This window comes from Hemicordylus capensis, chromosome 17 (assembly GCF_027244095.1).
Source record: "Hemicordylus capensis ecotype Gifberg chromosome 17, rHemCap1.1.pri, whole genome shotgun sequence".
In the NCBI taxonomy this organism is placed as follows: domain Eukaryota; kingdom Metazoa; phylum Chordata; class Lepidosauria; order Squamata; family Cordylidae; genus Hemicordylus; species Hemicordylus capensis.
In genome coordinates this window covers 11,966,569-11,982,205 of record NC_069673.1, presented here as the reverse complement: position 1 = coordinate 11,982,205, position 15,637 = coordinate 11,966,569, and the positions used below count along the sequence as shown (strand labels likewise).

Here is a 15,637-nt window from a genome sequence, read left to right as displayed (position 1 = left end):
CGGGCTCTCCATTTCAACCCAGTTCGAAATAGCTGAATAGCTGCTCCATCCCAGGCACAGTTTGCATTGGCTTCACGGTTCAAAGAAACATGAAAAAACACATCGTTTGGTCAGTCAGCCCCAAACTCTGTTCTCCATTAGCCAAATACTTGGCTTTTTTGTGGTCCACGATCAGATCTACAAAGTTATGCTCCTGCAGCTATTTGGGTAAATTTGAAATGTGCCGTTGAGTCGGTGTCGACTCGTGGTGACCACAGAGCCCTGCGGTTGTCTTTGGTAGAATGCAGGAGGGGTTGACCATTGCCATCTCCCACGCAGTATGAGATGATGCCTTTCAGCATCTTCCTCTATCGCTGCTGCCCGATAGAGGTGTTTCCCATAGTTTGGGAAACACACCAGCGGGGATTCGAAATGGCAACTTCTGGCTTGATAGTCAAGTCATTTCCCCGCTGTGCCATTAGGTGGCTTCCGCTGCGACTTACATTTAGGTATTTTGCAAGTTTTACAATTAGGTAATAGCAGGGTGCTGTGCAGAATGCACATTTTGCAATCCCTGCCTGGAGATTTTATTCACAAAATGCACACCACAGTTGAAATGAGCCCCTGTACTCTGTGTTTAGCTGATTTGAGAGCATTAGGGAAGAACAAATGAGGATTTTTTTTTTTTTAACATCTGGAGGAAGGGTTCGTCCTGGTTTCTCAGCCACGGCTTCCCATGAATTCTGTCCCTTTTTAGTAAAACCCTTTGTAAAAAGAGGCGTGCCCCTCCCCCCCAGGTCTTTATTAAGGTCTTCATTTTAAAATGGGTTTCCAGTGCTGCCGTTTTAGAGAAACAAAGGCCGGGCTGAATGAAGACAAAGAGGGACGGTGTGGGCGGAGGGCCAGTGCTGGTTAGCAAACAGTTAAAACTGACATATCAAGTTACTTCCCCAATGGTAGGGGAAGTACACAGACTCTGGCTGGTAGCGGGTGGTGCCAGTGAGTAGCTGCTCTCAGCAAATAACAGCAACTTGTGAAGACAGTGGGAGGGCATGCAAAGTCAGGGAAGGGGGTGTGTGAAGGAGAAAAATAGTCCCGGGCTAGAAGGAAAGTGGAATGGCAGCCTTTGCGACTTGTCTTGAGAGCAGACCTCCACATCAAGGGTGTCGCTATAATTGAGCGGGTGGGTCCAAAGTAGCCACCCCCCCAGCTCCTGATTTACTTCATTATCTACCTCCCTCCCTCCGAGGGGCTGCCAGGGAGAGGGGCAGACACGGCCCCCTCTCCCCACCAGACAGCGTGGTGGTGTGGTTAGAGTGCTGGACTAGGACCGGGGAGACCCGAGTTCAAATCCCCATTCAGCCAGGAGACTAGCTGGGTGACTCTGGGCCAGTCACTTCTCTCTCGGCCTAGCCTACTTCGCAGGGTTGTTGTGAAAGAGAAACGTAAGTATGTAGGACACCGCTCTGGGCTCCTGGGAGGAAGAGCAGGATATAAATGTAAAAAATAACAATAACCAGGGCCTGGTGCCTCCAGGAAGCCCACAATCTGGGATGGGTTGCCCCCACCGCCCCTTGCTGGCTACCGAATGCAACCCGGCAAGGCCATGCTTAGCACGGGTGGTGAACTCCGGCACCCTTGGCCACCAGCACCATGTGTCCAAAGACTTAAGTTCAATTGTGCGCTGAGTGGGGAGCTTGCTTTTGCTGCTGAGACACCCCTCACACACACACACACACACACACACACACACACACACACACACACACCGGTCCAAGCTACATGTCCCCCCTGCACACCTCACTCCAGCATTGGAGCATGGCCACAGCTCCCATCACTGGCACCACTGACAGTCATCCCTACAAAAAAAAAAGAGGGTGTGTGTTTGTGTGTGGAGAGTATCTCGTGCTTCTCCCCCCCCCCCCACAGCCACATCTCCAGAATCACGGTTCTGCATTCTAACCGCCACCACCAGAGGCGTAACTATAGGGGGGGCAGGGGGGGCACATGCCCTGGGCGCCATCTTTTCTGGTCACGTGGGGGGCGCCGCCATGACCAATTAAAATTTTTTTAAAAAAATTTTTTTTTGTTAATACAAATGTTTCCTGCTCAGTGCAGCAGCGCTGCAGCAGTCAAGGGAGCGTGTCGGTGCCCCCTTCCCCACGAGCGGTCCCTTCCACGCCGCCTGCGCCCCCCCATTACTTTGCTAGCGCCTGGCGGCCAGTCAGTGGCCTGGCTTGGCGGCGGCAGCGGGCGCTTGTGAGGAAAAACCTAAGTATAATGTAGTATGTTGGGGGGGGGGGGCGCCATTTCAGTGCTTACCCCGGGCGCCGTTTTCCCTAGTTACGCCTCTGGCCACCACCCCGCCACGATCTTGACAATCAAGGCACCGCCCTGGATGTCTTTGCCACCTTCCTCACCAAACTGTTTCCACAGAGCCCTGATCCTGGTGCCCCAGTTGTGTGCTCCTTTGGGGGTGGAGGTCAAATTCAGCAGAAAGGAGAGCGAGGTGCCACTCAAAGGGACCTCTGTGGAGTTCCATGTCTGGCTGAACCATTGCTAAGTGGCGGGCCCTTAGGCTTGTAGTGTGCGTGCACAACACACGCACACACACACACACACACACACAGGCAGAGTGGCTTCATTACCTGCGAGAGGTCCTTCTCAACTTCTCTGCACGTCTCGGGAAGTTTGGAGTTTCCAGTTCAGTCTTGGTTCTGCAATGGAACCAATACATTAGGCATCTCGAATTATCCCTTTCCCCCCACCATTTCCAGTTTTTAGAAATTATCGAAGCACATGCATAAATTGAATGCTGCCAAGAAAACAATCTTCCTGCCGCTGTAGGTATGATGGCATCAGAGGTCCTTTTGTGTGATCTTTTACCCATGTGCGTGTGGGATTCATGCCTACAATTCTATTTAGATTGCCATCAGTGATTTAGACTGCACCATATCAATACACATCAGTACCTTCCAGGGTGTTTGTGTGTGGAAATGAACTGACAGCTGAAGCAAACTGCATTGCTCCAATTCCAGAATTTAAGAAATATTTCTAGTTAAGCTAGAATCCACGAGGAGTGAATTCACGCAGGCCAAAGTCCACCACCGTGGTTGACTTTTGTGGCACTTGTGCAAGACAGTTGTGCTAGCTGGTTGCATTCCAGACTAGTGTACTAGTGCAAAAAGGTTTGCGCTAGTGTAACACAGTGCACAACTGGTTTGCCACCAGTTGTGCACCATGTTGCACTAGTGCAAACAGTAGCCTTAGATGGTCTTCAGGGAACTTTTGCACAAGAGCACGATTCTGAACCGGTGCAGCTAGGTCATCTTCTAGCACTAGAGCAACTTTGTTCATGGCACAAGTTCGGCATTCATTCGGGATGCAGTGAGATCGATTCTCCTGTCACTAACCAGTGAGAACCAGAGTGGAACCAGCCAGTTGAATGACACACATTAAGAGTGGCTGAACTTTCCCCGTGCACCCATCTTCTCCCCTTCCCAGGATACCAGACTAGAAGGCCTCTTCCATCCTAAGGGACAAGATGTGCACGTTCCTCCACCTCTCGCCCCCAACACTGTGACTTAAATTCATGGCAGCAGGCATTCGTATGGCACCTATTCACACAAATAGACAAGGAAGCCAGCTGAGAGCAGGTCATTGGCTCTGAGGAAGGCAAGCTTGTTTCACCCATAAAGGTTGGGAGAGGGATGGCGTGGGGAGGTTGACTGTAATCATGACCTTATTCAAAGTTGTGCCTGGATTTGTGTTGCAGCAATAAGAACTGTCAGTCTTTTCAGAAATACTGTGAGAAATTTAAATTTAAAAAAAAGTACTAAGTCGGACGCTTAAAAAGAGGTGTTAGAAAAAGAAAAGAAAAAGTCAAGCTACACCAAGGCTTTATTTAATAGAAAATAACAATAAAGCAGGATTTTTAAAGAAAATTGGCTGGAGTGGTTTTTGTTTTGAACCGATTGACCCACACTGAAGGCTTTCAGAGACCGTCTACAGACAGCATGGCTCTTAGGGGTGGGTGGTGGGTGGGAGAGTAGCACCCCCTGAGCCATTGCCAGAATCCAGAGGGTGTGACCCGCGGACATAATGCGCTGATCTACCCAGACTGCTTGTAGGCGGTCGGTAGGTTGGTGCAGCGAACACCACCATGCAGAAGGATGCAACTTCTTCGATAAGCGCCCCCCCCCCCCACCGCGGCAAGTGATGTGCTTCCAAACTAACTAGAATTTCCAGCAGGCAGACGTGCTAATCAAAATGTTTGTGCTCTTGTGCAAAAGCACAACACCACTGGCCCGTCACGGTGAGCCTGCAACCTCCTGAGCCGGTGGGCAACACCCACATCATGCTGCATTGGCCATCAGCCACTGTATAATTTACCATTTTTTAAAATTGATGGTGTTTATGTATGATTGTATCTCTCTCACACACCTACAGAGTAAATAAAAATACAGTCAATTTAAAAATACAGACTCAAATGGATCACGCTCAAAAACAGAGCCAGCCCAAATCTGCTCGCTCTGTTCTCCGTTAGCAAGGGCCTGATTCTCAAAGGCACCATCGGACAAACAGATATTTGTCATCCTCTGGAAGGATGCATAAGAGGAAGAGTATTCAGATGAAGCGTACTCCATTGCTCCACAACAATGGAGATACCATATTTTCCTAATCAAAGGGTGCATACAGTGCTGAAAGTGCTGGGGTGAGGATTTCATACAGGAGAACAGTGATCCTCCAGCTCCAGTGTTTAAGGCTTTATATTTATCATACAATGATAGAATCAGAACATTCTGAAACCCATGGGAACATTTTCCCATTGCCTGGCACTTGTTTAGGAGCACTTTAAGTTGCTCCTAAACTGAATGTTACCATTCCTCAATAAAGATACGTTTAAGAGCTACTCATCTTGCATGAAACCACCAAATGGGAATTCATCTAAATAGAGGTTGAAGCAAGAGGTTGCTCAGGCAAAGCAATTGTTTCCTGGACCATTACAGGTGTGCACATTTCTGACACATTAACGGAGGAAAATTGGGCACCAGTTTGCACAATCCTTTCCAACCAGCTCTGCTCTCATGTGAATAAGAAATATCCTTATTTGACTAAGCCATATCCTTCCGCTGTTCTGAAATACTTTGGGTCTAGCCAAACCTCCCTCTGCATGCCATGCAACTAAGCATGTGATAACCACAGCATGCTGGGTGGTGGTGGTTAGAAAGTGCATGCTCATGGTGTACTCATGTCTTAATGACACGGGAGAAAGTATTGCCCAAAGTATTGAATATCTGTTAAGTCCGGGTTGCCGTTAAGTATTGCCCAAAGTGATTGAATATGGCTCTTGTGTGGATTGTCAGTGTTTATTAAAGCTGCACAGGTTTTTTTAAAAAAACACATTTTTATCTCCCGCTCTTCCTCCAAGGAGCCCAGGGAGGTGTACTACATACTTGAGTTTCTCCTCACAACAACCCTGTGAAGTAGGCTATGCTGAGAGAGAAGTGACTGGCCCAGAGTCACCCAGCTAGTTTAATGGCTGAATAGGGATTTCAACTCAGGTCTCCCCGGTCCTAGTCCAGCACTCTAACCACTACACCGTGCTGGATTTTTCAATTTTATCCCTCCTCCTGCCTTTTCCTCACTATCCATGCATACCTGTCAGCGTCACCTGAGGATGACACTTCACACATCTGGTCAAGTGGATTGGTGTCCATACATGTGACGTGTGTGTTTGTCTTCAAAGGGGCCACAAGGCTTTTGCTGCTGCAACTGACAGCGGTGAACCCTTTGGAAAGGATTCCTCGGCAGTTCTGCAGTGGCATCTCAGGAGGGGGCTGGCTGGGGGCAGTGGACAGTAATAGCAACAGGAATTCAGTCTGGGCATGTTTGCCTCCCCTGTGGAATTCCAGCTCGGGCAATGGAATCCATATTACGAGAGCCCCAGCCAGTCTCTGCAGATGTCTTAGCCCAAGATTTGAGACCCGGTGTGGAATCTCCCGGTCCCCAAAGCCTTGTCTTAATGAGGCTCTATTTATAAAGCTACAATGTGAAACAGTTGTAATGTCACACCTCCTTCTTTGCAGCTGTTGACAGCCACCAGATAGCAGTGTCTCCCGAGCACTCTGGGAAGGTGGAGAGGAAAACAGGAAACATGGCTGCCCCCTCCTCCTTCTCCTCCTCTCCAAAAAAGCAGCCACCTTCCTGAGGCATTTGTGCCCTCAGACACTATCCCTAGCTCGTCTCAGTCACAGGGATATGTGGGCTAGGTAGTGGGGGAAAGGCATCCTTGACCAGTTTGTATTTCCCCCAGCATGACACAGCTGAAAAGAGGAGTCGTTTGCAAGATCCTCTTGCACACAAAGGATGGTTTCCTCACTAGGGTTGCCAACATTTCATTGCCAGAATGAGGGACACGAGTGGGGCGGGGAGGTGTATGCAGGGGTAATCAAGAGCCTATCATTGACCCATATGTAATTGAATTACAGGCTATTGAATAGTACCAGCATTGTTATTATTTAGAACATATTCGAGTTATACCATTTTTCAACCCAAAAACGTCTCAAAATAAGAAGTTGCTCACCCTACCACCAAAATGAGGTAAAATTCAAGGTAAGACTAAGCTAGAACCACTTTTTAAAGTTACAAAGCTTTCGGAGTTGTAAGAGTTAAGTTAAAAAAAATAATTAGATAAACCTAATGGATATAAGCAGCAGATAAACAAATTTTCCCCACTCATTGATGTATCAGAAGCCAAAATGCCGTTCAAGGAATTGACACTTTGTGGATCTTAGTGCTAAACAACACACAAATGCAGTTTGTTTCAGAGCCAATGGCACTTGGGCCAACCAGCAAGTAGGGATGTGCATGGAACCACAGAAGCGTGGTCCGACACTGGGGGGGGGTCTCTTTAAGGGGGGTGGTAGTACTCCCCCCCCCCCGCTACTCTTCCCCCTCCGGCGCTGGTGCTTTTAAAAACCTTCTTGGGGCGGCATTGTTCCTCCCTGCCACCGGTGGGAAAACAGAAGGCAAGAACTGAGAAAGACCATGGCCAAGGAATCGACATCCAAGCCAAGACGTCCCAGGTGACACACACCACGTGGCCTCAGAGCACCTCCCGCTGGAAGCATTATGGGGACAATGCGTGCCAAGTGCTTTCAGTGAACGGAAGAGATGCTTCCGGTGGTCTCTCTGCATGCTCCGCAGTATCCACATTTTCCCGAAGTGTGTTTTCACTACAAACAGGTACACCCCTGACAGGGACTCACCACAGCTGCCCCCACCCCGCCCGCCAAGTTGGTGAGGAGAAGAGACCCGGGAGCTGCTGCCACTGGTCGGCATTCGTTCCAGACGAACAGTGGTCATCTTGGTCGCCTCAACCATTGGCGAAAGCAGTCGCCGCCCAAAAGGACCCCCGCCCCCCAAGGCCAAAGCCCCAGAGGCGCCTGGGAGGGGAGGCAGATGGCAAGAGCGATAAGCCGGCTATGCTGGGGGCTAATGAAGGGAAGAGGAGGAGGGAGAAGAAGGATCCTGGGTGCTTCAACCGACCCCCAGTGTGTGAGGACTGAAGGAATGAGACCCTTCCTTTGGGCGGTTCCCCCCGCTGCCAGTGAGAAAGGCTTCTAAAGTTGCTCTATCTCCTTTGCGATTAAATGAATGGCTTCATGTGCCAGCCAAGAGCCAGTGGCATGCGAGCTATTTGGGAGAGCGCAGCTGACAAGAGACCTTTTTGAGATGGTGCTGCAGGCCGCTGTGCTGGACGCGGCATGCCAGGAATCCCGGGGTCAACAACCTGAGATGCCCCAACATCTATTTATAAAAAAAAAAAAAGGCAGGCAGAGAGGGAGGGAGGGAGGATGACAGAGATGTCCAGAGTGTGCTGGGGGCCAGCCCCACCCCTTGCCCTGCGAAATGCAGAAGCCCTCGCTCCAATTGGCCCCACTGCAAAAAGATGCCACGCTTTGGACTAACAGAACCAGCCTCTGAAGCAGAGAAAATAGTTTATTTAAAGAGGAGCAACAACTCCATTTTAAAAAAGTATTTTAGGTGCTTTTTAAAAAACAAACAAACCAGAAAACAAACCCACAGATAAGTCAGAGAACATAGGCTCAAAAATAAAAAGGAAAACAAGCATCCGGGTGCGTCACTCAAACGGATCTCTCTGCCCCGATGAAGGGGGGGCTCCAGTCAGTCCGCCGTGGGGCAAGCCGGGATGGCATCTCCTCAGCTTCTCCAGCCACTAAACCCAGAGGTGGATCTGAAAGACACAAGCAAACGGTGGGCGGACGCAACAGCCCTGCTGCCAACACCAACTGGGCCCTGCGCAGGAATGACTTTGTCTTGAGGTTTGCAAAGGACGCCCGGGCCCGGCTGGAGCTCACCCACGAACGAGCTGGGCCAGAATTCGTGCCTCAACTCCAGATCCCCAGAGCTCATTGAGGCCAATGCCACCTTGGTGGTCCAGAGGGGCTTCTTAGCTAGCTGCTAATAAGAGGCAGGAAAAGCCCCGGGTGATCAAGGGATGGAGCCAGACGAAGCAAAGCAGAAAGCAAGCCTGTTTTTCTAGGCCTTAGCTTGGTGAAGGCACACCCCAGGCGAAGAAGAGGGGGTCGTCCTCTTCCTTGGGGCAGCTGCCTCCCGCCAAGGGATATGATTTTTGTCCGTGTGGGGCAGGGATCTGCAACATATACTCTACCCTGAGATGCATGAGCATTCCCTTTTGCTGTTTTGATTTATTTTCTACTAATGGAGGAGAGGTCCCTGCCCTGAGCTGCTGACAGCAGATGCAAGGGAGATGACCGAGGATGGGGCGGAAAGTGGAAGCAGGGTACACAGAAGCGACTACTCCAGTTAGTAAACCACAAAAGAGGCCGCTGGAAGGACAAGCACGTCCCCAGTTCCCAAAGTAGGTCTTTGAAGGGTAGGTTCTTGAGCAGCTCAGCCCATTACATAAGGATGTAACAGCAGCTCTGCTGGATCAGGCCCAAGGAGGCCCATCTCGTCCAGCATCCTGTTTCCCACAGTGGCCCACCAGATGCCTCTGGGGAGCCCACAGGAAGCCCACAGGCATGCCCTCTCTCCTGCTGTTGCTCCCCTGCAACTGGTATTGAGAGGCATCTTTCCTCTGAGGCTGGAGATGGCCCACAGCCACCAGAAAAGTAGCCATTGACAGACCTGTCCACCATGTATCTGTCTAAGCCCCTTTTAAAGCCATCCAAGCTGGTAGTCACTGTCAGATGGGTGACAATGAGTAACAATTGTCACCCATTGCTGGTGACAAGATGGGCGACTCATTGCCAGAGTCACCCATAATCTCCCAGCCCCGCCCATCCCTGGCATAAGGGGCAGCTCACCCAGAGGCTTCACACAATACAGCGGACAAAATTCCCTCCCTGTAGGGCAGCCATATTTTCAGCTTGAAAAATTTCCAGCCCTTCTCCTTAAGAACTGGCCACCGGCCTGCAGGGGGCCGTGGCATCTGCCGGGCGGCTTGTGCACACGGAGGAAGGCGAATGCCAGAGAGACGGCTTTTCCTTGAGAACATCCCTCTTTTTCATGGAAATAAGGGGCCATGTCTGGGGCCGCAGGGGAGCCCCACTTCGCTTTGGCCTTGGTTTGAACAGGAGGTCTCCGGCACCTTCCCAGTCCAGAGGCTCTCCTTTCCCCTTTCTCCAAAGCTCCATTTGTCAAAATCATTTAGACGGGGAGCAAAAAAAAAGAGAGACTTCACAGGGTGGATCAGCTCGACTGGAAACACAGAAGAGGAAAGATGTTGCCTATATCCTAAGCTTCTCATTAATGCCATTACGAGGCGAAACAAGTGCGTGAACAAAGCCAGGATCTTCTCTTGCTCATTCAAAAATCAACTAGGATTAGCCGTTTTAAAAGCAGTGCGCGCACACACACACACACCCCAGGGACTTACGCATTAGACGAGCCAAAGCCAAAGCCTGTGGAGAGGAAAAAGAAAGAATTACATGGAAAGCAAGTTACATAGAAGACACACATGACAGAAAGGTCCAACGGAAAACCACACCCCCTCAACAAAGATGCTCTGACCCCTAACCCAGCGCCCCTCCACTTTTCTACACTCCAGAACCCATCTTTCGCTCCAGCTTGTCATTCATGTTCAACATCATCACCGTCTACTTGCTTATGATCCTGAGTATGTAGACCAGAGATAGCCAGCCTCGGTTCTCCAGCGGTGGCTGAACTATTATTATTATTTATTATTCGATTTCTAGGCTGCCCTTCCAAAAATGGCGCAGGGTGGTTTACACAGAGAAATAATAAATAAAAATAAGATGGATCCGCTGTCCCCAAAGGGCTCACAATAGAAAAAGAAACATACGATAGACCCCAGCAACAGTCGCTGGAGGTACTGTCCTGGGGGTGGATCGGGCCAGTTACTCTCCCCCTGCTAAATAAACAGAATCACCGTGTTAAAAGGTGCCTCTTTGCCAAGTTAGCACTACAACTCCCATCATTCCCAGATGCAAAAGACTGTGGCAGGGGACGATGGGAGTTGTAGTTCAGCAACAGCTGGAGAACCAAGAGTGCCTGCTCCTAGTCTAGAGGGTCCTTTCCCTCTCCTCTCCCCCACTCTCTGTCCATCCTTCTCCTCTCAGTCACAGTGATGCGGGTGTGAGCGCCCCCCAGTTGTAGGCTGCAACCTACCAGCTAGAGACCCAACATTTGGGGACCAGCTGCAGGTGAGACCATAACAAGGGGGTGAAAACTTTGCATGCAGTCACTGCAGTAGCAAGCCAGGGGGGCACCCAAGGCTCAAGTTGCTCTTCTCTCTCCTGCCCTGGCTGACTATTCAACAGGTAGAGCTGTGTGGGTTCACATGCTGGAGCAGACCAAATCTGGGCCCATCGAGACCAATCTCCTGTTCTACCACAGCCAGGCAGATGCCAAGAGAAAGCCCAGGAGCAGAGGCAAGAGACCTCTTCCCCCCAGCAGGGAGGAAGCATTTTGCCCTCCCACTAACAGCTCTGGGGGGTTTCTAGCTTCCACCCTAAATTCTGGGGGTTTAATCTCAGCTTTGGAAAAACAAGTTCTGAAAAAAGGGATGCTTAAAACAAACAAACAAAAATAGGGTAAATAAATGAAATAAAATTTGTAAAGGGATGTTTAAACAAAGCACGTTTCTGTCTCTGCCACTTTTAGAGGATGTATGAACTCCAGTGTCTTGGCGGCGAGACAAGAGTTTGGGGCGCACTGCATCTCAGATGATCGTCATCTCCCACCCCTTAATACATCCAACTCCCTTTTAAGGCAAAACCCCCAAACATACATATTCAAAGAGAACCGAAATTATTTGTGCTGCTTTTCGTTATTTCTAATTAACAAAATGCCTGTCATTACGATGAGAGGGATGTGTGGCTTTGTACATGTGCACATATTGTGTGGTCGTGCATATATACGCACATATAAGGGATACAGCATAATGGTGCAAGGACTAGGGGCAGGTTTTGCCTGCCCCACAACAGTATCCAAGTGGCCTGGCCTTGTCTCATGCAAGTGTCTTCAGGGTGAACTTGGGGACTGCTGGGGTGGGGGTGGAACTAGTAGCCCCCTGCTCTGCATCCTGGCCATTTACTTGCAAGTGAAGCCTCACTGTAGTCCTATGGGACACCCCCCAAGGATGTCTGCAAAATGTGCAAAGTGTTTGGACAACACTTGTCCTTCATGACATCTGTATAAGACAGGTAAATGCATAACTTCCCTAAATGCCTGCCTTGAGGTGGTAATGGGCTGGGTGAGGGATCCAAATAAGACAGGAGGTACTGACTGGGGGTTGGGACACAAGAGATGGTTTACATCTGCCTGTTCTGGATGGGATTACACTACCCCAAAAGGAAGTAGTACATAGCTTAGGAGTGCTCCTGGATCCATAACTCTCTCTGGTTTCTCATGTTGAGGCAGTGGCCAGGAGCGCTTTTTATCAGCTTTGGCTGATATGTTAGCGATGTCCATATCTGGAGGTAAATGAGCTTAAAACAGTGTTGCATATGCTGGTAACCTCCAGGCTTGACTTCTGTAATGCACTCTACAAGGTGCCTTTATACGTAGTCCAAAAACTACAATTGGTACAGAATGAGGCCGCCAAACTGGTCACTGGGACAACCTGAAGGGACCATATAAAATTGACTTTAAGTGCCTTCTTTGTCATGAACCCAGCCACCTATTAAGATCATCTGGGGAAGTCTGGTTACGGTTGCTGCTGGCTTGTTTGCTGGCGACTTGGGACCAGGCCATCTCTGTGGCTGCCCCAGTGCTTTGGAATGCACTTCCTGCCAAAATAAAAAAACTTCTCTCTCTCTGGTTGCTTTTAAAAGGACCCTCCGGACACACCTGTTTTCTCAGGCTTTTAATTAAAACGAATTTTAAACTTGTTTGTCTTTATTCCAAGAAATTGTTTCAACAGTTTTATTCCGTGGCATTGTTTTAACTGTTTTTACTCTGTTTCGTATTTGCTGTGTTTTAAATTGTGTACACTGCCTGGAGATCAGGCGGTACATAAACATGATAGAGAACTAACGAAATGCATGCATGCATTTCACAGGAAGATGAGACTGGGAGCGGGCAGAAGAGATACTTGATCTGGGCCTCCAGGACTCCATTCAGCACTTCGGCAGAGACGGCAACGGATCCCGCGCCAAAGAGGGCCACCCTCCTCCCCTCCCGCAAAGCACTCATACCTCCAACATTCGAACCGAAGCCGGAGAAGCTACTGCCCTGTGTGCCAAAGCCTGGCGTCTGCTGAGAGAGGGATCCGAAGGTGGGGGTGTTCTGGCTGGCCAGGGTGCCGAATGAGACCGTGCTGGCTGGGTTGCCAAAGCTGCGTGAAGAAGAGCGAGAGAACACACGATGCAAGGGGGCCTGATAAACACGGCCCTGCTGGATCAGACCCCAGATCCAGACACTCCAGCATCCCGCTTCCCACAGTGGTCAATCCGATGCTTCCCCCACAAGCAGGGCAGGGAGGCAACGTCCCTCTGTCTGGCTAATAGCTATGGGTAGACTTGTTCATCCACCAATTGGCCCAGTCCCTTTTTAAAGCCAGCAGCCATCAATGGCGCGAAGAAGTCCTTTGGCCTGTCTCGGACCTCCCTGGCTCATCAATTTCATTGGGCGACCCAAAATGGTACTACAATGGGAGGGGGAGAGAAGACCTATGAAGGTCTGAGAAGAGGCACACGAGCAGAGAGACCTCTCTGAGATCCCCGCAAGCAGGAGATGGAGGCCCTTGGCTGTCTTTCTGCTGGCTTGGAGGGGGCTGAGAGCTCATCTGGCCTTCTCCACTGTCCTGTCTACACCAGGCAGTACCGTAACCCCCAGACAAATGCATGGCAGCCCTTCCCTTACGATTCAGGGGGTGGACACAGGGAGGACTCAAGTGGCACTCCACTCTAAGATGCTGCCAGACATGGAGGGCCGATGTTGGTCCCCTGGGCTCTGTGGCTTAGTCATGTAGGGAATTAATTTTACAGATAATAATAAATATATATATGGGGTGGGCGAGGGAGGAAAGCAGGAGGAAAAGGAAAGGCATGGGGTGCTGACCTTGTGTGAAAAAGCCAGCATAGTGTGGTGGTTAGAGTGTTGGACTGGGAAGACCCGAGTTCGAATCCCCCATTTAGCCATGAAACTCACTGGGTGACTCTAGGCCAGTCATGTCTCTCTCAGCCTAACCTACCTCACAGGGGTGTTGTGAGGATAAACATAACCCTGTACACTGCTCTGAGCCTCCTTCCTCGGAGGAAGAAGCGGGATACAAATGTAAAAAATAGATAAAATAAATAAAGGGGGCGGGGGGGGGGGAGAGAGTCCTGGGTGGGGATGTCCCAGCCTCTGAGACCTTTGGCGGCTTACCCAAATCCTCCAGCGCTGGCCGCTGCCGTCCCCTCGCCGAAGACTTTGCCTCCCGTCGAACCCAGAGGGCTTGAAAAGGCTGGGGCTGAACCGAATGCTGGCACCCCTCCAAACCCCGGGGACCCCCCAAAAGTGGGAGGGCTGCCAAACACTGGAGCAGCTCCGAAGCCACCTGAGCAAAACAGAGGCAAACAAAAAAGGGCACAAGACAAAAAGAAAAATAAAGAGAAGACAGTCAGCCACAGACAGACACAGAGGAGAGGAGGAAGAGAAAAACACCATTAGAAGTCCGACAGCCCCAGGCTGGGGGGGGGGGGGCGGCTCTCCTTCCCGCAGGCATCGCTCTGGAACTCCAGAAGTTTCTCCAGGAGCGGCTTCCCAGGAGCCCTGCATGATGTCCTAGGCCTGAAGGACTGGGGGAACTTGCAAAATGCTTTGTGAAAGCAGCACAACTAAAAGGGAACCGAGCCTGACTGAACAACAGCTCGGATTCCGGCTGTTGGAACCGACAGGGGCAGACTCCCTCTTGCGTGTGTAAGAATCCCGCCCCCGGGAACTCTCTGCAACCGTGTATGGACCACTTCCAGCAATGCTTCCGTTCAGAGTCATAGCCGAAGAAGTGGGAGCCACCTCCGCGAGGACTAGGCCCCAGCCAGTCTCGCGGGAGATGCCTGCAAGACAATGCCAGATCTATTGCCATCCAGCGCCTTCCGGCCATCCACCCTCACGCAGCATGAGAAGGAATCTCAGCCTCCCACCTGCATGAAAGAGACAAGATGTCTTCAGAATGGCAAATCGGCCAGAGGCACCCTCCCCGTTTGCACAGGCAAGCACAGACCGAGGGGGGGCGGGGTTCCCTTCCGGCTCGCCTGATGCATCCTTTGTGGCACTTACTGCAAAAGGAGTGGCTAGATTTTGCAGGCATGTCCTTATAAAGAAATCCCCTTGACATGAATTAGAACAGGCCAGTGTCGCTTGCGGGAGCCTGCCTGCAAAGAAGCCGCAGCCGCAGCCGCCGCCAGCTCTCTGCAAACGACAGCCGTTGCTACAGCAGCGTTTCTGATGCTGCCAGCAAAACCGCAACCATTGCAGGAGTTGCTGAGCATCGCACCCTAGAGGCAGGCTGCACACAACCTGACCGGCCAAGCACGGCACTGCCTGCGTCCCCCACGCCTCCCCGGCAGGAATCATGCTTTGAACTGACATTAGGAACATTTGACTGTCTTATAGCGGTCAGATCGCTGGTCTGATCACTGGTGCTCAACTGACATAAGTCACAGAGGTTGCAGGATTCCGTTTTGCTTGGAATGGGATCTGGATTGCCGGGTGCAAAAGCTGCTCCCGCTTGCACTTAAGGGTGGAACACAGCCAGCCTGGCCTCAGAGGCTGGGGGCTTCTCTCCACGGGAAGAGAAACCCCCCAGGAGAGAAGCTCCAAAAGGAGAGAAGCCCCCCAACCCCTTCTTCGGAACAGCAATTTAAACCTGAACGCCATCCGCATCAGAAGTGTCATCACAGCACAGACTCGGGGAAATGTCACACCCTTTTAAACCTTTCTTGCGGAACCAACTTAAGTGCCTTGCCCATCAGGCACACAGGAAGTCAGTGGCACAGGCAACAGCGGAAACAATATGCAGACCTCGCACAGCAGACCCTACAAAGCCCTGATGGAGAAAAGCAAGAGGCCCATCTAGTCCCAGATCCTGCTTCACACTGTGGCCAACCGGAAGCCTACCAATTCGGCAAGAGAGTGCCATCTGAACTCGGGAGGAGGC

General features: G+C 50.8%; 1 protein-coding gene across 2 annotated transcripts in view; it reads right to left on the bottom strand.

The window, feature by feature from the left end:
* Positions 1-7,965: 7,965 nt before the first annotated feature.
* Positions 7,966-15,637, bottom strand: part of NUP214 (nucleoporin 214) — a 60,020-nt gene continuing 52,348 nt past the window's right edge. For both annotated transcript variants that reach the window (XM_053282155.1, XM_053282156.1), the window contains 4 exons: positions 13,864-14,035; positions 12,690-12,829; positions 9,908-9,932; positions 7,966-8,239 (listed from right to left, as the gene is read on the bottom strand). In XM_053282155.1, coding sequence (XP_053138130.1) covers positions 8,206-8,239; positions 9,908-9,932; positions 12,690-12,829; positions 13,864-14,035 — 371 coding nt within the window. In that variant the 3' untranslated portion in view covers positions 7,966-8,205. The remainder of the gene's footprint in view (positions 8,240-9,907; positions 9,933-12,689; positions 12,830-13,863; positions 14,036-15,637) is intronic.